Source organism: Echinococcus granulosus (assembly GCF_000524195.1).
Source record: "Echinococcus granulosus chromosome Unknown EG_S00014, whole genome shotgun sequence".
In the NCBI taxonomy this organism is placed as follows: domain Eukaryota; kingdom Metazoa; phylum Platyhelminthes; class Cestoda; order Cyclophyllidea; family Taeniidae; genus Echinococcus; species Echinococcus granulosus.
The window spans coordinates 89761-116637 of NW_020170394.1; the positions used below are offsets into that span (position 1 = coordinate 89761).

A 26877-nucleotide genomic window follows, 5' to 3' on the forward strand; every position below is an offset into this window, starting at 1 on the left:
TTACAGAAAACCACTCCTAAGGTTGTTATTCCATATGGTAGCAGTCACCGGGGGCTGATTGGAGATGGGGCTGTTGGTGGAGGAGCCAGGAGTAGAAGGCTGGTGCAATGCGGTGTGGATGGAACTGACGGAGGGACTGAAGTAGGCAACAGCAGCCATGGCTAGTGCAGCAGCAGCATCCGAGGTCAACAAGGGATAGCCCGTGGTTGTGGCACTGAGGAGAGCCTGTTGGTGGATTGGTGCGGCTGTTGCTGTTGTTGTGCCGTCAGGGGTGGTTGTGGTGGTGGTGGTAGGCACATGATGTTGCTGAAGTGGTACGATTCCTGGCAAGAGAGTTGATTGGAAGGACGGCGCTGCTACTCCTCCTGTGGCCGATGCAGCTGCTGAGGTGGAAGGACTGAAGAAACAGATTCCAGCACCACCACTATTTCCACTACTGGGCACCGCTTGTACATGTGTGAGTAGAGGAGGATCCGGAGGTGGCAATGGCTCGTTCCGAGGTGTCCACATTGTCGCTGGTCTACGGCCAAGCGAACAATCTAAAAAAGAAGAGTAAATTTTGTTTACATTTGTTTGTGTACTTTGTGTCACAGTCACCAAATGGTATTCTCATCAAGCTTTATTAAACTGGCCAAATCCTTTTTTAAATTCCCCTTTTTTTGGCAAGGCCAGCATCAAGCAAAATCGCGAAAAGCCGCTTTTTGAGACACCTATACGCGAATTTCAAATTTTCGACAAAATCTGGCTTACTTTTTAATTGGGAACCGGTCACTGGGGCTATTGGTATTCCCACCGCATCACATATTTCCGACGACGCTTAATAAGGAAAATCAACGAAGACCTTACGTCAACGAAAAGGAAAAATAACTAACCATTCCAAAAGGAGTCATTGGGATGGGAAGAGACGGTGTGTGTTGCAGAGTTTGGTTTCATAAGGGAACTGTTGCCATAGCTGCCAACTAAATTGGATGTGGCGTCAGACTACAAAACACAAAAACGACAAGATGTTTCATCTAGGGTATTTCAAAAAAATTGGAAGGAAGCATAAGGTTATTCTACTTCTCATTCGGGAAATAAATAAGGAAGAGAATGAGTCTGCCGCATCTGCTTATGGACAGATTCCTGTGTAATATCAACGTAACGAGTGCAAAAGTTTAATCATGTCAAGGCTTCATTCTGAGCTGTCAGAATGTACTGGATGTTATTTGTAGCAGATCTTTAATTGGATTCTTAGGCCATCCCAGCCCATGGCGTGGCATCTTCGTTACGATGTCGGCCCTGAGGTGGTGTTCAACGAAAAGATCGTGTGAATCTGCAGTTCCAACTTCCCGGTTCATGTCACCAAAGAAACACGGGTCGGCGGCAATGAGTCAGTTAGAAAGCGTAGCAGCGGCCTAATGGTGTTGTAGGTAGCAGGACTAGGACTAGCGTTCTACCTTCCAGCGAGTCCCTGACAAATCTGCCATCGAAGGAACTAGTAGTTCGGGGCAAAAATCTTGTGCGCTAAGGTCAAGGTCATGAAATGCAACTTTTCCGTGTAGGATGCCGCGACATAAAGGCGAGATAGCAGGAGCCAAAGCTTACTGTTTGGAGTGAGGAGGAAGACATGACGTTGGGTTGAGGAAGGAGTTGAGTTGAAGCAAACGAAGAATGGCTACCTATGCTTGTGACTTGCTGCAACGAAGACGGTAGACCCATGGTCAAGGCCGGTGCTCCGACTGAGCAGGCAATCACCTAGGAAAGGGAAATTGGAAAGAATTGGGTCTCCCAGAGTCAGGTGGCGATTATTTGGGTCCCCCCACTTACAGATGTGGTAAAAGGCGGGAGAGTCGAATGTTGGTCGTGGACACCAAAAAGAGTCGCTGTTGTGTCTATGGTTGGAAGTGGTGATTGTGGCTGTGGCACCTCGACTCCCAAATCCGGATGGTTCGAAGTAGCCGGATTTAGCTGAAGTGTTGGCTGACCAAGTATCGTAGTCCTTTTGCTACACTCTTGAAAATCCTTACCTAGTGTCAGTCCAACTCCGTTTTCTTCGCCGCTTTGGAAGGGAACGATAAATATTAAAGAACAACGCCTTAAATAACTGTGGGTCAAATTGTAACAAAGTTAATTTAAAAGCAATGATATGTATAGACTTCAATACTGGTGTGACGGATTTAGTAGCACTTTTTAAAGAATGAATATCTTTCGTAGTGCAGTTGTTGAAGTCAAGCATGATCAACCCGGATTGTTTTTCTCAAGAAGATTTTTTGGGTTGGAATGGAACTGCTTATATCGTCTACAATGCGCACCACACCTTATTGATGTGATTTTGTTCAGTTTTTACCATAAGACTAACGTATCATAGTAACTCTGTTATCGTATCTAAGGCATTAACAGATCTATCTTGCCGCATTTCGAGATATTCCCTTCCAACAATCGAGTAAAATAACATTGACCTTCAATGCTTTTGAACATCAGTGTGAATTGCATTTTTTTGCCAGTACATCGGCATTACGAACCATACAACCTCCACAGTGCTCCAGCCTTTGTTCCTACCGCTCTAAGAGTTTTGTAGTGATTTTCAAATAAATGTGGGTAAATTCACAAGCCTACTTTTACTCCCATAAAAATGTTTTATACTACTGAAACAAGGCATTACCAGGGAAAGTTAATACACTTTTCTCCTCTAAAATCGTGAACATCTTCCAATATTTATGCAGCTTCACGTCACGTAAAGAATTCGACCTCACCTGTTCACATGGTCTATCTCTTCTTCAGGCAGTAGAACAGGAGGATCCGGTGAAGGAGAACGTCTTCTTTTCTTTGATGCAGACACGAGACAGCAGGTCTCTTGGGCGTTGCTCACAGGTGACGATGGAAGGGCATAGGGATCATCGGGCTCTGCTAATTTGGCTTCTGCTGTTGTTAATGCTGCAGCAGGCTGGTGTTTCTGATAGACACGACGGTACTGTGATTTCACTCGCACCCGACCGTTTTCCCCTATTGCCAGGGTTAACTTTGGTATCACAGTTCCTTCTTCTCTTGGCATCTTCTTCCCATCTGCTCCTTTATTCACCACCATTTTCAGCGGATTTAAAACTTGTTGATGCTCTATAGTGCAACAGAGCCAATGCATTAACTCATTGCTGCAATAATATATTTTAATCTAATGCATAAAACACTTGCTCTGTTAAGAATAATGGGATTATCAGCAGTCTTATATCGCATAATTACCCGCATCATTCCTTGCCACAAAAGAGGAATCTTCACTTCTCGCTGTAGAGCCCACGTTTTGACAAGTCTTCTTCACTATGGAATTTTTTTCGTATTTTCGTCGACTGCTGGAAACGGCTGAATCGGAAGTGGCCGAGGGGGAGTTTGAGCGCAACCTGTGGGCCCATGTACCACCAGTGCTTACTGTCGTCGCTGAGTCCAATGGTTTCAATGTAGTTACGTTCAAGCACATCTGTAGTATCGCCTCTGACTTAGTCCTCTGAAATTGCGATGTTGTCAGTAGCGTACTTACAAAGTATGAGTAGTAAATTTTGAAAACCTCTATGTTGAACGAGTACCTTCACCCCATTTTGCAACGGCTGTTGTTGAGCATTTCCAACGGGTTTGTGAGTACTCTGCTCCCCTGGAGTGGGATTCGATGAACTAGTACCACGTTTTCGGCGTGACCGCCCTTTTGCAGTAGCGGCAGGTTGTGGTGGAGAGAGCTCCTGCCTTGCGTGGCCTGCATGCTTATTTCGACCGTCGGCTAAACTCTGTGAGTGCAAAAGGGAAGCAGTGAGGTTAAAACTAAGTCTTTTCCAATGTAATCTTTGAGGTAACAAACGTGTTTGTCAGCATTTATAAAAGCTAATTCGGGTAATTAGCAAGCATAGCATACGAAAACATGCACGTGTCCGAAGAGCGCTAGAGCCGAGACATTTTTGCCAGAGGACGTAGCCCACGATCCATGTGCAACTTCGCCCAGACAGTCACTTCCGCCACTCGGTTAGCACAATCTCCACCCACCACAACAACTACAACGTCGACGTCGCAACGCCCAAGTGTGTGCGTGTGTGTAAGAGATGACACTATCAGAAAATGTACATTCACGTCTCAAACACCCACCAACGCATCTTAATCAAACACCTCCTTCCATCTTCAAGTGCATTGGCTGTTGTCAAGCCTTACTAGTTGCGTACAGCGTAAATAGAATACAATGAGAATGTGTAAGTCTGCATCCCTATGAATCCCACCCTATTATGGTGTTGCGTTTTCCAAAATCTTCTCCTTGGCAGGGTGCTGCCTGATCACTAGATAGTGATTGACCGCATAACACCTTATGAATACTAGGCAAATGAATCCGTGCTCACGAAACAAGGTCCTCTAACCATTGCACAAAATCTATAGGTGTAATAGTAAACCTGACATCGGGCTTTACCATCAGGAGACCAAACACCATGAACCAAAGAGGGTCTTTAATGATCACACAGCAGCGCTAGCCTCTTGCGTGCCCCACCGTAGTCATTCACGCCTACACGCCAGATTAATTCCTCGCTTAGCCTTCAGATTTACTTCACTATCACAACAGTAGATTTTGTTTTGAAAGTGTAAAATCCATAATGATTAATAAGACTAGAGGGGTAAATTATGATTACCTTAAGCGTCGTCGATCGGCTTATATAGTGGCCGAAAAACTCGTATCATTAAACAAACAAATAACGTCTCCCATCGTCTTGCCTCTAAATTTACACCGATTCAATATGTAATCAGTTCGCAGGAGTAGTCATTTTAACTAATAAATGTAAATAATGTGAAAGAGAGTGATTGACTCACCCGCATAAATGTATAAACGTGGCTGTTTTCTACCCCAGAAATTGAGGCAAAACACACCCTCAACGGATATTTACGACAAAATATGAGACTCTCAGTAGTGAAATCATGAAGCCTAGTTATTTTATAAGTTAACACTCGGAGAGGGAATGCATAGAAAGATGTCGCCATCAACTTTGGCCCAATTCAGTCTTCAAGTGTGTAATATGCTTCTCTCTGCACGCCATCGCCTTATCCTATTTGTTTAGTGACTGTTTAACTCGTCTTAATGTACGCCTTTTCTTATAAATTAACACTCGATATATGAAACAAAAAAGGTCCGCGTACTCGCTGAAGAGCTTTCTCGAGATCCCTGTCCACAACCTCAAGACGCTGCGGTGGGAGGCACGACCGAGTGGGACGCTGGTGTTGATGCTGTTGTTGATGGTTCTGATGCCACCGCTCCCCAATACTGCGAGTATCCTCCTCATCAGTGCTCGCGTTGGTCACACTGGAGGAGGGAGGAGCCGTAGTGATTGCGGTGTCTCCCAGCATCTCTGGAAGTGGGGAGAGGATGGAACGACCGTTTTCGATGTCGGTTGAAAGTATGGGACCTAGTGCACCACTCCTAACCGGGTTCGATCGGTAATCGCGTGACCAAACATATCGGAAGTTCAGTGTCTCTGTGATTCCCGTGGAAGTAGCATTAGTACTGTGATTGCTGTCTAGTGTTGGGGCACTTCGGTGCTTCACCTCCTCATTCATAAAGTTGGTGCTGGGAGTGGCTGATATCAATTGTTTGACTTTCATGACCAATCGATTCGTGCCCTTCATGCGCGTTCGACGAATTCTGGCCGCTGAAAATGAAAAATAAAACCTTTTATCCCCCCGAAACAGTGTTATGCGCTCTTGTGAGGAGAAACAAAAGTTTGATTGCGATAAGTACCTCCTTAAAATAGCAATTCTGGACTTTAATTACATTATGCACTGGAGCTACATCTTTCAGCTAGGTCGTCATCGCCACTATTAGTTCCCGGTGAGTTAATCAGTGCGGGTACTTCAACTACCGGAATTTTTGCACACGCACACACAAATCTTATCTATCTTCGTTATTTCCGCACAACTCCAAACATTAAAGCATTCAAAAATTGATAACTTTTAATGTTACCAGTGAAGAAATGTCATTATTACGAGTAGTAGATTATAGTTTCTATCAAGTTTATGACTTCTTACATTGCAGTCCCAAGATGGCGTACCGCATGATCTAGTACAACAGAAACGAGTTCGTAAAAACGCTCACATGAGCATAAATGAAAAGGCTTTTCGATTTCCAGATGCAACCATCGAATGTAACCTTCAATTAATTCAACTATCTATTATATCCTCCATTGAAACGCCAAATTTTAGAACCCACGAATTTTACTTTTATAGACCATTTCATTTCCAGCCACCCTTGTTTCCAACTCGCTTCATTTTCCAACTGTTCATTCTATCTCCCATTTGAATGTCTAATTTTAATGCCAAGAGAATGTTTTAATCATCGCTTGGAGAAAGATCGATGGAACACGGAGGATTATGATAAGACAGTACCTCTCTCGAGGAAAAGCCCCTTCACAAGTAAGTTTCGCAGCAGTACGAGGTCTTGAGTTGTCTGGCAAGAGGAAAACGTTCTCCCCACTGATTGACTAGACTCGGTTGCTTCTCAAAAATAAAGTGTTCTAGCAAACCGAGTTAGATCACAGCAGGTAGGTGAATCCCGAGTGTAACAACTTAGCTTTAACCAAGAGGTGAGCTGAAGTGGCGCTCTAGAAGTGTGGGGCGGGCAGACTATTTAGGATAAGCGATGACAAGATCATTTCCATTCACAGGCCAATTAGCAAGTACGTGAAAGTGGAGAATGGAATGAAAGTACCTGAAGGACTATCGTCATCTGTTAGTGCATATGGGTGAAACCCATTTACTTACTTGCCTCGATCACCACTTTTCCTTTCTAATTTATGATCAAACGTATTTTTCACCACTCACCTTGGGTACTACTGAAAATTACTTCTAGATACATTAACCTCGAATTATTTTAATCATGCGTGACACACCATTGGCCATTGCAAAGAATAGGGGGCCATGATGAATGTGGCGGACCTACATTTGAGCAATCCCTACCAGAATCGAAATTTTGCATAATTCCTGAGCCACATTTTCTCCAAGTGCAATATAACTGACGCGAAGCCTTTGTAGTTTCTGAAACGATGTTCTGATATTCCATGCAATGGAAAATAGTGGGGAGCACCCAAAAAGTGCCGTATTGATAGACTGACGCATGTCTGCTTTGTAATGAATACAAGCATTTGCGTTTTGCAAGTCTCTACAGGTTACAGCAAGTCATCGGAGCAAACTACACCGGAAGTGACACGAACTCTTCATAACCTAATATTTCCTTCTTGATTTTGAGATGAAGTTCTCGAGGCTATGGCTAGGATAACCAATGAAGCTATCTCCAATCATTCAGTTGTCTGAGCCAAAATGAAGAGAATTTCATCCAGTAATTACGAGAAGGGCCAATAAACTTGAATTAGTCCTCGCAGAGCTGCATAATTTAATACAAGTTATGGTTGGAAATTTTTGAGGTGTTCTACCCTAAATTTACTTAACATTTCCACCCAATCACCTAACATTGTAGAATCAGGCCCAATAATTCCATTAAAGCGCAATATGTTCGTAAGAAGCCATCTTCTGAGTGCAAAAGTAGGGTTTACTATGGCAGTATTGCAAAAGCCACAGGAAGGCAATTGAATGTATTATGAACCCAAGAACTTTACGGAAAATATCGAGACTGCAGGGAGGGAAATAAATGAATAAAGTGATCAGAGAGAAGTTATTTGCCGGTTAAATTTCGATTGGTAGGTGCAGGACATCCTCAATAGGACTGCACTATTATGCGGAAACGTGCAAACATTACCACTGCAATTTGGTCTCCGTGAAATGGTGAAACTTTAGCATTATTACGTTGGACATAGGTGCAACTTGAGAGTGGGTATTCTTGCAATCGAAATACTCGTGTAATAGTTCAAGGTTAAACTCGACCCATTATTCAGCGTATGCCCGCAACTGAGGTCAATCTGATATGCGTGGTTTATGTTTTCCCCTTTCAGTAAGTTAGCGCAATGCGTAATAATTTGCAGTGCAGGCCGTAAACATTTTCATATACTCAAACTTGCGATCAAATTCTGCTACTATAAACCGATAGGCAGAATGAATCAATGATTTGGTTTGTACTTTTTCCAAAAAAGTACACATAGCCTGGAGACTCCGATCAACTTCAACTTAAGTCATATCACTTATGGAAGTAAAGGTCTTTTATATGCAGTAAATTGCTTTAGAGAGATAGGCCATAGGTAAAAAACTAAAAAAAACCAAGACATCAAACTCACGGCCGAATATGGATTTCCTCAAAGATGGGCAGATGGCATCTCCGCAATCATCAGATTGACGCCGAACGAAAACCATTCTAGTGTTTGATTTCGCCTCTCCGTTTAAAATTTTCGAGATAATCCATGAGGGTGCTGCAATAACATTCTCCAAACCAGTCCACTGGTCCCAACTTGGTGAGTCGAGGTCTGTACCAACTTCTCCCTTTTCGGTGGCCAATTGGGGTATAGCCACGCGCCATCCTATGCCAGGACAGATTGGAGACTTGTAGCCATCCAAAAGCATCCGCTTCATTGAAATGAATCGGTTGTATACACTGACTGGCAAAATCAAGAAGCTTGGAGATTGGTTGGGAAATTTATTTTGATGAATTGATGATACACCTAGAAATTGATCAAGAAAATGTGTACCAAACATTAAACGAGTTTGAGCTCAAGTAATTTATCGGAGGTAGCCATGCCTATATTGAAAGCTAAGTGGTATTCCTTCATGGACATCTAATTTGATGTACACAGGCCAGAAGCAAACCTTTAAATACATAAACAAAACTGGAGTCCTATGCGTTACAGTACGTAATTCGGCTGGAGGACTCGATTCAATTGACTATTAAAAATGAATGAGAAAGGAGGAACGTCGTGCGAACACGAGTCGTTAATTAACGATGGCTAGCCGAATCTGAAGCAAAAAGATTCGTTATTTGCTGATAAGTTGAACTAAATTAATTTATTAGTGATCCGCTCTTTTGGAGAGCATTTGCGGTGTGCCGAACACGCTATCAAGAAATGCAGGATTAGGATGAAGCAGAGGGTTATTGATTATGGAAATTCCACGCTTAATGGTGGTGATAGGGCACTGGAGACTATCAGGGCTTTATCAAAAACACGATGACATTGAAGAAAGGCTGTGTAGGGCGGCGTCCAAGCAGTACAGATAAACTTAATAGCTGGTCAAATAATAACCATATACGACGGGCAAAACTTTTGTGTGGGAGTTCCGCATATTTTGAACTTATATAAAGTATAAAGAGTTCTTTCCCAAAAAAATTAAGCTTTTTACAAAAAGTGGTGATGCTTATAGTAATAGTAGTAGTGGTGGCAGTATTTTTCGTGAAAACAGTTTTCTTTAATTGATAGAGCTACTAGGAGTGTAAACACTGTGGACGGTTTCTCACGTCCCTCCTGCACGTGCCCCAAGCCTTGACAGAGGACACGCATCTGGGTTAGCAGCCTCCTAAGTGGAGCAGCCCCCAATTCCTTTTAAGGCCTCGCTAGAGTAGACGGTAATAATACAGCTCAGAAACCCAAACTTTTTGAAATTCAACGGGTAGTACGACTCGGTACAATTGCATACCTGTTCTGGATTCACAGTCCTCCAATTTGGCGAGTTTGGAGTAAAATGCCGTAGGGAGCTCGGAAGAACAGTCTGTGAGTCTTACAGATCCCGCGACGCCCTTGAGAACACGACTGGCGAACTCACTCACCGGCATCGTGAGAAGGCTTTGGTAGGCAACCACTTCGTCATATTGCTACAAAATAAACACAAGCAATTTTTACAATACTAACGGTGCCGTATTTTCGGTTTATTACAGTGAGTATCAGTTCCACTCCAGTTGACTATGAAGGGTTAGTGCATTGTCACACGTGGGATAACTAAGCATCAGTAAAAGTAAGACTTAAAAAATTTGAGACATAATTGCAACTTTGGCAAAGTGTTTGCAGCAGTGATTATGTATATAACGTTGGGGCTTTGTAATGACGCAATGCAAATTGAAGCCAACTGAAGATCCAGCAAGAAATATGCAATAAGAAGCGAAATTTAAGAGCAGGAAATGACTTATTCCATAATAGCAAACAATGTATGAAAGGCGAGAAGAATGGACGTAATTCATTCGCCAACCCACTACTTGACGCCCACAAAATGAAGCTACGCACCGTCGAGGGAAGGGGCGATAATCAGCAATCCACTTCAATATTCGGCTATTTAAGGTGGTGATGCGTTTACATACCTTTATGAGGACATATGGAGTGCTTATTACGAAAGAACATCAGCATTACCACAACAGAAAGTGTATTTTGACCTAAATAACATGTTTTACACTTTCAAAGAACAATTCAACACAAGCAGTGATCCGTGTTGGGAAAAAAAAAGTATTGCAAGAGTTGAAAAACTTCACGCAAAGCTGTTGAGTTTATCCAAAACACTTTGATAAGCATTGGGGGATGGCCACCGACTGCTCTCCATCTCCCAGCATCCATTAGCAGCCATGGTTTTGTTGACAGCATCAAATAGAAGAGAGACGAATAAGTGAGTGCGGTCGTACAGGTCTGCGCAGCCTGGCATCGTCACTGCTGCGCTGACATCCATCATAGGCGTGGGTACGCAGCTGCAAATCAGCGAGTTGCACTTGTGCCTCTCTTTCACCGTACTTTGCCACTCCGTATACAAGACCTTTCTATGAAAATCACCGCTAATAAGCTAGGGTTCCATCAGTTTCCACCCAAACATTTTAAAGCGAAGCAGTTGACTGCGATGCCATTGATGCAAGCAAAATCTAACAGACCTTTGTCGGAGCTACCGAAATCTATCTTGGATGAACGATGAAACAGGTTCAAAGTGGGCGCGCGCGCAGTCCATCCAGCACGCTTGCACGCACTCAAGGGCGTGAATCACGGTTCTAAGGTAGCAGGGGGGTGACACGCACACCTCTTCCTCCCCCTCCCTCGAGGGATGCGGGTGGGTAAGAAACGGTGGACTAGACTTGTTAAAACAAAAGTATGCCTCGGAAATTTCTATTTTTCGCGATAAACGAAGTTAGGTATACTCCCTTTGCCAACCATTGCACTTAACATTTCTTTTCTTACTAAAGTGGAGACTAAATAATGTCGAAAATCGAAGTAAAGTAGCTTTCCACTTTAACCATAAAGCCGTTAGACCAGACGCTCTGGTAAGTTCATCTGTGGCGTACCAAATAACTGTCAGCATGAAAATAATTTGTGGCATTCACATCCTGTTGGCTGAGTAACTACCCCTTATTGTTTTCAGATAGGCTTATCTACCTAATTGCTGGTCCAGCTGCATACAATGCTCGGGGAATAGATAGTGCATATCAAGAAATTGTTATTATAGGATATAATGCTGGAATTCGAAAGCATCTGATTTAACGTGTACATTGAGAAGACATCGAATAAGAGCTTCCCCAAACTACAATTTTTCCATGTAGTCAATGGATGCTAATATCTCGGATATTGCAGTGCTGCACCAAAGCATAAACGAATGTGAGGGATTGATAGGCAAATTTCTTCAATCTTATCAAATGCTCATACGATATTTACACAGTAACTAGTAGTATCGAAGCCTCGTTGGTAATGTACATTTGTTGTAGAATGACCGATTGAAATACGTTCAATTACCTCAGTGTTAACAATGATATCGCTTTTATGCCAGTATTCTAGTCCGGCAAATGCAGAGTGGAAGTGGGGGAATTCTAGGTTTGCGTAGTTTCGCCTATGTATGGAAAACAACCACTAGAAATTTCAACTTTAATGGAGATAAAGAATGTCTGAAAATGATTGTGAGGCCTAAAATTGGCATACATCACGCTCTGTGCCTACCACAAACCCAGTTATACATGCTGATCATATTACGAGAATCGATGCTGGTTTTACAATTAAGTATCACGAAAGCAGAAACAGTCAATGGCCCTAGCAGCTGTTATGGTTGAAGCACACGTGAAGGCGATACGATTAAAGGATCGTCACACACGCACAACAGACGCTGAGGCCGCCGTGACCACCGTCTCGACAAATCCCATTGTCGCAAGCACTCAAGCTAGACTAATGAGTCATGCAGGCCCGGTGTCACGCCGCGGTAGAGGAGGCAGTGCGCCTCCGGGATCGGCATTACAGCAACTGAAAGTCCATTAGGAAAGCGTAGCGTTTCGACACTACGCCACAGGCGCGCCGCAGTGGTTACAGGCTCGCACGCTGTAGCGCCGTGGGAAAAAAGTGTTCCCAATTTTGCAAGCTGGTAAAAACACATCGCCAAAACCTATTCGATAATCGTGTCCCCCTTGTAAGCTATTATAAACGATCTAGAGGTCTCTAAAAAAAAGACAGGGTGGTAATGATATAGTTCGGCACTTTTCTACATGAAACGCACTCACCAATGCGCCATGCGCATTGGGGTGTGGTGTGTCGTGCATTGTACAAGTGCACAGAAGGCACAACACCTATGCTCTTTTACGAGAAATACGTTCAAGTCACAAATATCGTGTGTAATGCACACGAAGAACTTCCACATCACACTGCTCCTACTGAGCAGAATTAAAGATTGACGCCAACTACGGTGTGCGATACACATGACAGATGCTGAGAGTAAAAGCTGAAAGTGACAAGTTGGTGAGTAAAAAGTTAGCATGATCAATTTCAACGAAGCTATCGAGCTACCTCATCAACGATACCTGAACAGCATCGAACCCGAACACAAAAGATGTCAGCGAAAATGCGATCATATTCATAATCCGGTGAGACGCAACAAGTGGCCAAAATGGAAGGGAGATTCCAGGCGCTGTTTGCTTGCCGCATGAAGAGCGTATCGAAAGCCCACATAATGGAATGTTAGGCCAACATGGTTTTCCAACAAGTTGCATTTCCCTGCGCCTACAGGAGTAGAGTTCCTTCTTTGCTTCCTTTCTCTTCAGGTTTGCGTGTGGAGCGGAGAAACCCAGGTTGACGCGCATGTGCGTACAAGACATCCACGTGGTACACACCCTGACAAAGGAGAGGGTGGGCGAGAGCGCGCGTCTCCGCACGCACGCACGTGCACGTATGCAACGCACTCATGCCATGTATCGCACTTTTATTTGAACTGCAAGGCACGCCGCTTACGAGAGTGAAGGGAATGCGGTGGCGCGGAGTGCAATTGAAACCGCGCCAAGTTGGACTGAGCCAAGTTCAGTTGGCTGCAGTGATCACAGCTCACTGAGGTAGATTTGAGCCCTTCAGCTGAAGCCGAAGCGTTGACTAGCGCAATGACTGAATTCTCCCTCGCCTTACCACTAATGCTATATACGGCCAATTCGTGAATAAGTAAACCTCCATTATAAGCTAGTAAACAAGCCCCGCTAAAGATGCTCAATATTTGAAACCAAGATTTCACCCATGCCAACCATAAAACTCAGAGGAAATGGTTACTCATTGAGGTGAAACTACCGCAGATATGAACATGGTAATCGCCGTCATTTGGACGATAATTATAGGGTGTCACTTTATTAACTTAGGTACTTTAACTATGCCATGAAGCAATTAGTGGAGTTGCTTTTTCCACATAAGCAGGGAAGCAACTTATTACTACACGGTTACATGACAATAAAGCTATAAGTGTGGCTATTTGACGCAGCGAGTCACACCAGGCGCATCGCTTTTCATTACCAAAATCATTTTTCCCACAAACCGACGGAAGATTACACAAAGCGAAGCAGAGGCGACCGAGGCGGGGGAGGTGGTAGAGGACACTTTTTACTGCGCTGTCGCACGCCGTATGTGCGGGCATGCATTCGCGGTGCAAGGATGTGGGTGGGTGCACGCGTACGTGCGGAAATATACAACGCCTCCTCCTTCTCCTCTACGCCAAACCCTTTAAGTAGACGCTACCCCTGAAGTTATCAACCAGAACGATGAATTAGTCGTCCTTTTATTCATTCGGTACCCATGTGACAACCAGATACCTGACGGATAAATTGGTGGTGACGTAGTGTCGGCAAAATTAACTTATGTACCCCTAACAATGGATATACTGCTATTTATTAAAAGTACAAAAAGAAGGAAATAGCCAATTTTAAGACAATACTACCAAGTATACATGGTAACACCATTTTGATGGCTGATTACGTGTTAGGGAAATTAGACGTCTTAGCCACACTTGCATTCAACAACTAGTAATTCTCTCCAGGACATGCAAACAAATAAGCTGAACGAATTCTGAAGCAGCACAAATGAGGGGAGAAGACCGTACAAAACTACACAACGCTTATTCAGTAGTATCAAGCAAAATTAAAAGCTATCTCCATCAAGTGCAAGATGTGTTCCTCGTAATTAACAGCGTACTCGAGAGACATGGCTGTTGGCACTGCAGTAGAGCAGCAGAGATCCTTTTAGAATTTTATGGTCATGTAAACATGGTGGCCTGGTCAAATGTAAATGAGAGGTAGAGGGGTGAAGATGATCACCAAAGCTATCTGGGCTGCATGTGCGCACGCAAGCAGGCCTCGAGATAGATGGATGCTATTATGGCGACGATCATTTGGCTTTTCGTGACCTCAAGTGATGACAAACCACCACTAACTATGCGCACAACTTCGCCATGTAAATATCAGATAGTGCTAATATAATTTTATGGAATTTAGCAGGTTTGATGGAATAGTCATGTTCGAGTGAAATTATTTTTGGTATTAACATTACAAGAAGGACAAATTCTTGAGAGAATATAGTACCAGTGTTAATCACATGTCATTCCCCAATATAGCTAAGTAGCCTAACGCATCTAGCTTGGGGGTGTTGTGATTCACAAACCCGTTGAATTTGCATCATTCTGTAGGTGGTGGCATGAGAGGTAAAGACACGTCACTTGATCGATTGAAAGTTGGGAAAGGAACGAGCATCACTCACGCTAGCACCGCTCAAGGGATAAATACTGAACTCCGCTCGTGAGAGTGGTGGTAAGGTAATGCAAGTAACTCAAGCACAAGCAGAGCTAGCCAACACCATCTGGTGTAAATGATAGCAAAATAATGCATTAAAACATTGAAAATGAATGCAAGTAGTTTAATCGTACAATTTATACGTCCGCACTCATTAAGGTTTTCTAAACGCTTCCCCCCCCCCCCGGATTATACGAAAACTGAACGCTTTTCTCCCCATAAGCAACACTTTTTGCCCTCTTTAATAGTCCTGCGGGTCTTTTAATCTCTTTCGTAGGGCACGAACACACTTTATTGAGGATTTAAAAGGGGAAGGAGAGTGTAGAGGAGAAGGCAAAGGTGGTGGCAATGTTTTAGATGCACACAAGTCCGAGTCCTTGCATTTGATGTAAAAAAGTTACATGAAACTATCACCTGCTGCTCCAGAAGCATGAAAGACGCAGCCATTGCTGATTTTAGAGTCAAATGTGGATGAAACAATTAACTGAGGATAAATGTGTAAAAAGTGTATTCCAATACAATATGAATCATGCTAAACTAGGATACAACTGTGTTAACGCCAAACGTCTATTGTAGAATGAATCCTTTTTACGCACAGTTAACCGACCTCAAATGTTCCACAGAGCGCCCAACCCGGAACCAAAATGCGTTATTTTCCTGATACCTTACTTTGACATTAGGAATGAGACAATAATCGCTTTTACGCATTTAAGGGACCGGTATTTCAGCTCCTTTTGATTGGAAAATATGAAAATAATGAAAGATATAGTGCTAGAATACTCCCAATGTTCCACATATCGTAGTGAAGGCAAAAAAGTCACATTCATGGTGTTCTTTTTTTTCAATTTGTAGCCTCTGCGGCTAATCGCCAGCATAGACACCAAAGGAATTTTCATTCACATAAACACGCAGCACACTCGCGAGTGTTACTGCTGCAGTAAGGCTGTGTGCGCAGATGACCTCAATATGTCCTTAACTGGGATTGCATAATAATAATAATAATCAAAGGAATAACTCCGCTAATGAGCTGTCGCACCCCCGAAATTGTCAACGCGTCAATCCATCTGTTTGACCAAGGTGATATGACTATGGAAGTACTTGGAAAGTATTAACGGAAGCTGCAATTCGACATCAACCTTGGGTAACTAAAAAATAGCGTAATCAAGTCGGTATGTTTGAATTCAGTAGTCCCTTCACCACTTTCAGACCTATTTAAGACAATTTACAGTCGTGGTGTTAACCACACCCTTTACTCCAAAAAATTGCCATATATGGCCGGTGGATCTTGATCAACAACTGATACGACTTGGATAGAGGAATTAACTGCAAACACTTGCTTTGAAAATGGGAGACGACATTTTGATACAATTATGCAAATCAAGAGACAGACAGGTTGCTCGTGTGCTGGGGTGGAACTTAGTCACCTCTCCTCCCGCCCACCACTCTCACCAACTGGGAGAGGCTAAATAACCTAGCAGCCAGCCGCAAGTCCGCATACAGACAAAAAAGGGCCCATGAAACATCACTAAGACGTCTGAAGTAGTTCGCACTAAATGGCCTGTTTAAATACAAACTTACTACCTGAAGGAGACTTATAATTCCCTAAGCTCGCAAAAATGATATGTTTAAATGCATTCCTTCGAACTCACTGGAGGGAAGTGGACCCGCTTGCGGCTTCCGGGGATGGGATGTAACTCGTTGGCGGATTGCATATACTGTACAGGATAGTAGACGCGAAGACTAATCAGAGATAATCCACTTTTCGGTGTCGTTGAGGGGAGTAAAAGGGACGATTTTTCTCCAGTCGGAGGGTAGCTTGCATCACTTTCATCTGGCGATGGAACATCAGTGGAGAGGCCAGTCGCAAGTTTCTTGAGATCACAAGATGCTGACGAGGTAATCCGGTAAACTCGAAATCGCCGAAAAATGTGGGTGGGTACAGCCAAACAGGGCACTGGAGAGAGACCCTCCTCGTGATAATTCTCGCGTAAATCAATGGGAATTGGTTGACCTAACTCCACATTAACATTGCTAGTACTTGGGTGTCTAATTGTTAAGCCTCCATAGAATATTTGCGATTGGTGTTCACCGAGATAATATTGGAAAGTGACCTGAGAAACGCCGTCCAACAAAGGTAGTTGAAAACCAGCTCGTGACTTAAGATGGCACTCCTCAATGGGAGCCTGCCGCTCGCGATTCCTGGCAGCAGCAGCCACCCGACGTCGAGGATGCCCACCGAAACCGCGATTACATCGTTTTTTGACAGCAAAAATATTCGCATCAGTAACTGCCGACGTCAACACCTTTGCATCTTCCGTGGCCATATGAAAATCAGTCAAGCACGGCAGGTCTTGTCAATAGGCAAGCATAAGAATATGACGAGGTCTTGAAGGGCTTCTGTTGTGCGATAGCAGTGACAATGGCGGAGGCGAGCTATGTGGTGAGAAAATAGAGAAAATACAATCTGGTTTATGAATGAGGAGCTGCTGCAGCAGTGCGGTGGTACATACGGCTTAGTTTGCGTGTGCGCGCAAAGACGAAGGGGTGGCTGGATGTGTGTGTGTGTGTATGTGTCTGTGTGTGCGTGCATATACGAGAGTCACAGGATCGCATACACATACGCACGTACGTGGTGCGCACATCACCCTAACGCGCCTGTCAGTCCGCGAGTGTACGTACGCATGCCTGGGTGTGTATATGTGTCTGTGTCTGTCTCACTAATGTGTGCGTGCATCGAGGCTCATGCATGCGTATACGCGCGTGATTGCCGCCGGTTGAATTCACGGAACAACAACGAAGATGACGACGACGAAGACGACGAAGCGTGAGATGCGCGCGTGCGCGCGCGGTCGATAACATCCGCGCTGCCATCGCCATGTCCCCGCTGGCCAAGGAGTAGTTAGGACGGGGGAGATAGGGGGAGAGAGGAGGAAGTGGGGTGTAGGACTGACGGACAGGAGTGAATTCCAGTGTGGGAGACTGGACAAGTTTATTCTCTAATTTCACAGTAAAGTTTGCGAAGGAAACGCTATTCTGACGTCATCCGGCTTTGATGCGGACTGTCAAAGCAAAGTGATTGGCACTGAAGACTAAAATCATCTTGTGTTTATTTGCATTACCTCTAATAAGTCAAAATCGCGTTTTTTTTTCTTTAACGGAACAGTGAGTTGCATTGTTTCACAACGGAAGTTTATAGTGTAGATAGTAGCCAGTTCAGTGTACAGGACCACACATTTAATCCATAATCATGTTATCTGTATACAATGCCAACAAATGCTAGGAGCTGTTCACTAGTTATAAAAATAGACTTTAGATCTTTTAACGTAGACCCGTGTTTACTGAATATAAATACCAAATGGCGAAAAAACAACATTAATGTCATTAACGTTATTAATTTGCCCTACCAGAACTGATTTGCGTCAACTCTCCGCAGGACAATTTGCTAAATTGAAGAATGCCAAACCACAAGCTCTAAGCAAGGACGACTCGGTTGAAGTTATTTTGTCACTCAACATGTTAACTTGGCACTTCGAGATTTGCCCACAAGAGTGCAAGTCGCCGCCAGCAAGACAATCAGCTGACGCATCGGCGAGAAGGACGCCGCAGCGGCAAGATGCTGGTGGTGGCACTAACTAAAGTGAGAATCATTCTGAGTTCTATTCATCGATGTTTCCAGCATTAAAAACACCTCATTTCATAATCAGCCGAAAATCTGCGGTTTATTCACTAAATAATAAATGATTTAACGGACACAAGGGCGGATGGCCGTTTCCTAACGGTGCTGTTTTTTGTAGTGTTTAGTGGAACTTCGATGAAGGGATTTACCAGTCAGTGCCGAGAATTCGCTTAATATTCTACATTGACAAATTCAAACGCTCACTAGGTTAAAATAACTTCCGTCAACAGAAGCACAAACGAGTAATCTTTTTAAAAGGTCACTCAATGGGTCTATATATGCACCAACAGGTAGGGGATCAGGTAAAGGATATGATTTTCTTCTTTGGTGATTCATATTATCTGGATTGGGTAACGTTTGAGCTTATAAGGAGGTAAAATCAGGCGAAGTTAAATTGCAATAATTGGTTCTTAGTTATGCAAAACCTGGGCACTCAATGAAATACGCAAATAGCAGATAGAGGTGTATTCAAGAGGATTGGACTATTTAGTCACTTACACTATGTTTCCACAAAGTTTAGTAAAGGCATTGTTTTCCAAAGAGTTTAAAACTAAACATCCACATAAATATAAAAAAGGCGTCAATGCTATACCTTTGATACAGTTAACTAAGTCATCGAGTCATCTACTTTTAAACATCTATCGAAGGATGAGTGCCTGTAGTCCCAACTGAAGACGTGGCTATCCCTGAACGACAAAGATTGCGTGTGCTCATTGTACTTATTTCTCAATGACCCTTCCTTCGTAATAATGTAACAAAGGATTTAGTTTTAACCGTTTTTTGTGAAAAATTAAACATTTGTTGAATAATGTGGCACTTGACATTTATAATGGCTTAATTTAAAAAATATCCCTCCTCTTGAAATCGTTTGCAGTCCGTTGTGAACGCAAATCTACTCAGTGAAGTAAGAATTCGGCTGTATTAACATTTTAGCATCTTATGATAATGACCGACGAAATGTTAGGTGCCAGTAGCATCTCAATGTAAATGATAAGGGTTGACCATATTTCCATCTTCAGCATCCGACTAGAATGTTATACTGGTCGATTCACATTGAAAAAGAGGAGCATCAACAAACTAGTGAGTAATAGGGTATATGGGAGCTGAGAAATACCACACTCGAATAGTAATTGGGGGCCGTAACGCAAACACTTGAGATCATAACGCCGCGGCGGGAATTTAATTTATCTCAAAGGTAAGGGCTATCGGAGATGGCAACAAAATACGCACGACTTCGTGTAAAAGCATTGGGAAAGCCATGAGGCCATTGAATGGCTGACAGATTTACTTTTCTCCATTACTGAAATTGAGGTCTACCAAAACAGCTCTGCAAGTAAGGCGAATTAAAAGAGATTATGTAGAAACTAATTTATTTGATCTTATGCATGAAACAATTTTGTTAGGAGAATGGTCAAGCATTATGCTGGTAGAATAAAAAAATGCAAATCTCTAGGTAGTAACCCAAAAGAGACTACATTAGGAAACGAATTGGTCACCAGGAAATACAGGTAATAGGTCAAGGTATTAGTCCGAGCAATTAACTGGAAATCACATAATCTAAAGTTACTATGATTCAAATTAGAAGCAAACGAGGCCCACAGCACGCGGAAGCTTGCTTCAAATTTCAGACATGTAAAACCAATGCTCTAGACTACAGAAAACTCTTATTTCTACCACGTATCTAGACACAGATCCCTAATTGCTCATCAGTGAGGCTGTAAATAATGCCTTCTACTGCAGAGCCATCATCAAACCTGGGAAATTGAATTCCCATGAAAGATAGTAGAGAAAAATAGCTTTGTTAACCACGATATCTTTACAATGAAATGAGAAGCATGAGAAAATTCGTTTCGTTGCCATTTTCAAGGGGATTTCTTTATTTGGAATACAAACGATGAGTTAGTGAACGCTTACACATTTAACTTGTGTAACTCAAGTCGGTGAAAAAAATATATTCATTCCAATGGCGAGATTAACAATTTGCCGTTTTTTCATTGTTTTGCCTCCTGAATGTTTCGATTTCATTAAATTAATAATGGAAGTTTCAAAACTGCAGGTGTCAGAGCATTGATACGATTTGGATCATAAAGGTAAGGTGGCGCACTACTTTTGCAAATGTTAGCATTAGCTTTTCAGTTCTGTGTCATCAAAGCAGGAAGTACCACAAATGATGAGATTGTGGATAGGTTTAATTTTCAATGTATATAATTTATGAGCGCCTGATATGAATGAAGACTGTTACAAAAACACTCATACACTATAATTCAAATGACCCTCTTTACATTAAGAGACAGTTCACTTTTAAAATGCAACAGCAGTAATAATATTGTTCAGACCACGATTAAGACAGTAAAGATTTCAATGCCGTTCTTTTTACATATCACCTAAACCATACGATTAATTGGACGTACGACGTTAAGTTGACTGACCATTCAAACCATTTGTTAACATTCAGTGATAAAATGCCATTAAGATAAAAGGCCTCCTGCACTTAAAATATACCATATGATAAATCTTGTAAAGTGTATTTGATCCAACTTGACGAAGACCACGTGAAAGATACTGGGTTGGGTACTAAGGTTTTTTTTCGAGACATGCAAATTCAGTCAATTTAGCATTTTAGGCTTAGATAATAAGGATGTGTGTTTAATTTAGCCCAATTGATTTGCTTAAATTGTTTTGCTGGAACTAGTATCCACAGCAGTCAGAGGCTTAGTTAGCTAACTTGCGAAATGTTTAACATCTTTTCGCAATTTCACCAAAACTACCTATTTTTTCAGGTTCTTGATAATACAAAGCGCGATTTTTTGGACCACTTTGAACCTCCAAGGGAAGTCAACTACCTGTGAGAGGGGGAAAGCTGCTCCGCCGGCACTAAAAATTTCGACTTTCCCACGGAGAGAGGCGTGGCGCCCCTGAGACCGATCGATTAAGGCTGATTCACACCGGGGTTTGGGCAGATTGCACTACCGCAGTCGTAAGCTCATTTATGCTTCGAAGCCTTTAATCAGAGAACGTTGCGGCTTATGCCTTTTGATATGTATTAGGGTTTAACACAAACTGCTTTGCTGTTTTGCAGCGAAGGCAGATACCTAAGCACACTTTTTCAACCAAACAAACACTTTCAATGCTCCTGGAACACTGGCACTAACGGCATTGATATCAATTACCTGGTCGCAATGTGGCTGCTGGTTAAATAATAGCCTATTATTAGTTAAACCAAATTGACGGTTAGACAAAGGCATGTTTTTTTCCGATCTGTTCGCACAGGCACTCACACGCAACCCCTGTCAGGAGCGCGGGTGATGACCTTAGCTGCGCTTGTGACAGTCGTGCCCCCCGATCGATGAAGGGACTGAGTCCATTTATGAGAGCACGGGGAGAAGAATACGGCCACCACGACCTGATTTGAGTACATCCACGTTGCGGAAACAGCATAACCCAGCAAAGGGAAAACATTTCTGATTGCGCTGCCTCGATTGAACACCGAGAGACCAAATTAACTATGAACAATGCAGTAATATCATTATTGGCTGAATAAAGCATGGAGTTAATTCTTTTGGAAAGAATTTTAGACTCTAGAGCGGCCTGGTAATTACTGCTGCGGTGATTAAGGTAAGTCATGACATTTGGAGTTTCGGTTATAAATGATTAGGGTGGATGCCTTATTAAATGACTCAGAGCTCGCTCTGTCGAGAGCTACTACTACCATTTGTAATGTTCCACCAGTCCTACACTCATGTGTGTATATATGACACCCAAATCGTTTGTTGACCAAAGACAATGTTGAAATGAAGTACCTTCAATCCCATTCACCTCGCTGCGGACGCGTGTTCGCGCGCACGCACAAGCCCATCGAAGCAACGCATCGTGTTACCTATCCCACGCACAAACGCGCGCGCGCACTGCCAGCCCACACACACCATAAATCAAGCTCGGTTGCAGTGGCAGCAGCAGTAATATCAAGGGTGGTATGGGAAAGACAGCACGAGACTGCTGTCCCATCCTCACTGGCGCCGACACGCATACACGAGTGCACACTCATTCCATTTCACGGTGCCAATGTTGGAGGCATCTTTGTCTGTCAACTTTACTGGTGGTTTGATCGAATAGTCCTCTCTCAAATTTCCATAGCTCAAAATGGCAGGTGAATGACTCATACGGTGCAGACCTATGGTGAAGTTGAAAGACTCTATGTAAGGGACAGGAGTTACCCAATGCAAACAGCAGGAGACGAAATCATAATGACGTAATGTTAGATCGCAAAATTGTGCTTTTCATAATTCCCAAGCTCTTTTCGTAAGGTTTGGATGGCAAGCGCTGGAGCGTATGATCATTATATTTTTGAAGTAATTACGAAAATGGGGCGACGCTACGGAGTGGTGCGTACTTTCGTCAGAAGATACTTTACTTACTATTGCGTACAATAATACAATAGAGATGAATAAAGTGGGTGGTCATATGTGACGTTAATACCGGACATAAGTAATTTTTGCTTCGGTTAAATATTTGTAAGATCTGAAGTCAGGAAAGAACGAGGAAGCTGCAAAATAAATGTGCTGAAGCCTGTAGAAAAGGTAGCTATGCAAGCTCTGCGTGAGAGTTTTCAAATAGGAGTCTGTTATTGACCCAAATATTTGGGAATAAACAGGTAGTAATTATCTAAAAGCATCATTTGAACACCACAGACACCAGGCCTATCCACTATGAGGAATTATTCGAGCAAAAATGAAAAAAGCAAACAAGGACGGACACTAAGAGGAAAGCTACGGAACCACTTCTGAGTGGAATACAAGGACCCAATTCAAGTAGGCACAGACAACGTAGCATTCCAAGGTGGTCTTGTAAATAACGCTATAGTTTGATGTACACCAATGAAAGGAATGCACACCTAAGTGGTTTGCCCTATTTACTTAAGAAATAAAGGTAAAAATGACACTGACTGGTGGTATTATCTGAGGAAACACGCGTATGAGCTGTGGGATTTACACTCAATTATATACATGGCTAGGTGGAGGAAGTGGGAGTATTTTCTAGCAATTATCATAATTTCACCATGGAATCAACTCATGAATGAACTGTTATGAATGCCCGTGGAGCAGATAGTCAGATAAAATCACTAAAATCTTACCAATATCCTTGAGAAGGCTGAAAAGTTATTGCCACAATCGGGGTGACTAAATCCGCAATTAGCGGTTACAGATGTTTTCCCACTCATCCATGATTTCAGAGACCCTTAGGTACAGTGTTTAGATTACTTGAGCAGTTTAATTTATCCATTGACAGCAAAGAACTCATCATTATGCCAAGAAACAGGTCATGTTTAAGGGACTGGCAAAAGTAATGCACGTGGGGAATGCTTTGAAGTATTAAATCAGTCTGAGCGTTTTAAACATACATTAAGTTGTGTAATGACGTGCCCACTTATGTTAAGCTATATAAGAAGGCATCAATCCTATTAATCCCTTTTCAAATAAACATTTATTTTACAAGGTATTAATGGAAAGAAAGAAAATTATTATTTGTGGGATATCATTTATCATCTCCATCCCATCACCAAAATCTATGCAGCTTGATCACATCAACTTTTGGATTAAGTCACGGCTATCAAACCTAGTAAGCTACGGTGGGTACCCCCTGCGGAGTTAGTGCGTGCATGGTCGGCGGGTGACTGTACCACGGCGAGCACAGGCCAATGTTTCACGCCAGTCTCCGTGTGAATGGAAACATGCATGTAGAACATTGTCAGTGTAGGGATGGTTACTGACGCCCATTCAGGAAAAAAACCCAAGATAATAAGGACAATTTAAACTATTAATTCCCCTGCTGATTAAGTGGTTAACTCTGCTGGCTCACACAGTCTAACATATTGCGCTGTTATTCCCATAGAAAGACTAACATAAACCGGTGAATTCATCGACTTCGTTCAATATTCACACGAACGCTTCCAAATGCTATTCGGACGGTTAATTTGACGGACACCAACAAAGCTAACGCAAATAGTTGTTTTGATAAAACTGTCCAATTACCTGTTGAAAAGGCAACTTTACTAAAATGAAATGTTAGAAAATTCGAAATTCTAGGATAAGGTAGCACAAAGGCTCTGTCTAATCAAACGGCTATCGATATGAGGAACTTTTGATGCCTAAATATTCCCCAAATCATCATTTGGTGGTGGCACTAGGATACAATGTTTGATGCGACAGCACTCAGCAGATGCTGACATTAGGAACAGTCCGTGCATGAAACCCGTCGAATGGCCAAACGTCTAAATGACGTCACCGCTACCTGTGCAGTAAGTTTTAACGATGACCGCGTGTCCGAACACAGCGATGGCATGGCCGTGCCTTTTTAACTATTCCAGCCTAACTATTCCATTTTCAAACTCACCAAAGCCAAACCAATCAAGGCATTGCACATTATAGTTTCTGACATGCACTTACTTTTGCCAATGTGCAAGCTAAATTCCTCATCACCCTATCAACTTTAAATGCCCTTACATTTATGGCTTTGATAATGCTCATTTTTTCATTACTCTCAAGAGCTAGGTAATTCGCAAAAGTACAAGTTGGAATAATGCCAGCATTTACGGTAGAGTAGAGTTGGTCCGGCAGTGCCCGATCATGGATGCATCCCAAACATGCTGATTGTGTCGAGCGCATCGACACCATTCAAGCAGCCGCTTCTCCGAAAGTCGTGGAAATAAGTAAGGAGAGATGGTCAAATATTGTGACACAAACATATATAACGCTTTGCAGGATCTACATACATTTGGGTTGATACTGTTAGATGAGAAAACGCCAAAAAGTATTATCAAAGGTAGTACAGATAGAAAGCAAAAAGGTGAGCAAACATATGTTGTCAAAACTCTAACAGCAGCTCAGGTCACGGTGCCCTGGTAAATTGTATTCGTGTTACTGATCATCATGCGCTTACAAAAATTCTCCACTGGAGTTTCATCCTAAACTGACGTGATAGATAGGGGAGTCAAATTTATGGAAAAGATGCTTTAACTTGATGTACTTTCAGCTGAACTAGGCAAACGCTGGATGTAAGGCTCCCGATTATCCCCTTTAAAACCTAAATTTTAAAGGATTATTTTAAAGTGGGGAAAACCATTCAACGTGTGATTAAAATTCATACACATCTAAGTCATTCTTTCTCCACTCTCTTTTTTCCATGCAAAGCTAGTGATCAGTAAGTTCTGGCAAACGACCTTAAAACCTGAGACAATTTGTAATTTCTGCCTTCGTGTACGCACACCAGAGAGCCTGTGTACTAATTGCACCAGTCCTGTTTTCACCTGTGAATTTTCAAATTTATTTTGCTAATTCTACATTAGATTTACCGCAAGTTTGGGATGGCAGTTTACAGACTGTCACAAAGCACCTACTGACTAACTCATAAATTTATCCATAAGGGGCTATTTTACACTTGGAATGAAATAAAGTTAAGAGCGAGTTTTGTGATTTCAGAAGCTGCTGCATGAATGGAAAATCTGGAGGAAATGTTTAGAAAGTGGGTCTTTGCAGTGAGGGGTGAGGCCTCTTGCAAACCATTCATTTGTTATCAGAGAAGCTACTGTCGAAGCTGAAGGGCAACAATACGCAATGACTTCTCTTGCACAATCGGCGATTGTGAATGTCTTTGGACCTATAAGCATCAGTCTGAATACATGAACGTTTTATACTCGAACGCCCTGATAGCCACTGAAAGGTTCGCATAACAAAACAGGCAGTTAATTGACTACATGCCTGCTGGTGCATAGCATCAGACCAGATCGGGCATCATTCGTGAATTAACAAATGTGCAACATGGAATAATTTAAACTCTAAGTCAATACTTGTCGAACTAGTTGACTTACATTTCCCTTTTTTTAATTTACCATTGGTTACTACGTCCTATACCTTACTTGGGGCCAAAATTGACGTTACGTTCTGATGTTTTTTGTTATTGTCAAATAGGAGCACCGGTTTATTCTAAAGAAGAAAAGACAAAGGTCATGATGTCTAAATATGCCAATCCTGTTGCTAAAATTGATTAATTCGTCGTATCAGCCCAAGCGCATTGATTTATATGGAAAGAATAAACAGCACTTTATAGTCGAATGATGCCATCAAATGCAAATATAAGGGAGGGTGCAAGGAAATAATGTTTCTAATGCAATATCGCTTACGTGGGGTGTGAAAAAGCCCCACCCTTTCCTGCCCTCCTCACCCGGATCCACCGAAGGCGGTGGCGGCTGCCAAACGCAGCTGGACAAATGCTTGCGACCCGAAAGCAGGCCACCCAT

At 42.6% G+C, this 26877-nt stretch overlaps 1 protein-coding gene across 1 annotated transcript; it reads right to left on the bottom strand. All coding sequences in view use genetic code 11, as the record gives it.

Annotated features, from left to right (window-relative positions):
- On the bottom strand, positions 1–26877 carry EGR_02886 (hypothetical protein; the record flags this gene model as incomplete). The annotated part of the gene is made up of 18 exons (XM_024492135.1): positions 1–539; positions 873–981; positions 1585–1734; positions 1807–2038; positions 2733–3093; positions 3217–3475; positions 3555–3749; positions 5134–5642; positions 8214–8531; positions 9562–9736; positions 10532–10663; positions 12073–12194; positions 12874–12980; positions 13098–13171; positions 16558–17258; positions 17665–17854; positions 18430–18540; positions 26761–26877. 18 exons carry the CDS (start codon positions 26875–26877, stop codon positions 1–3), a joined length of 4401 nt encoding a protein of 1466 aa, XP_024353330.1.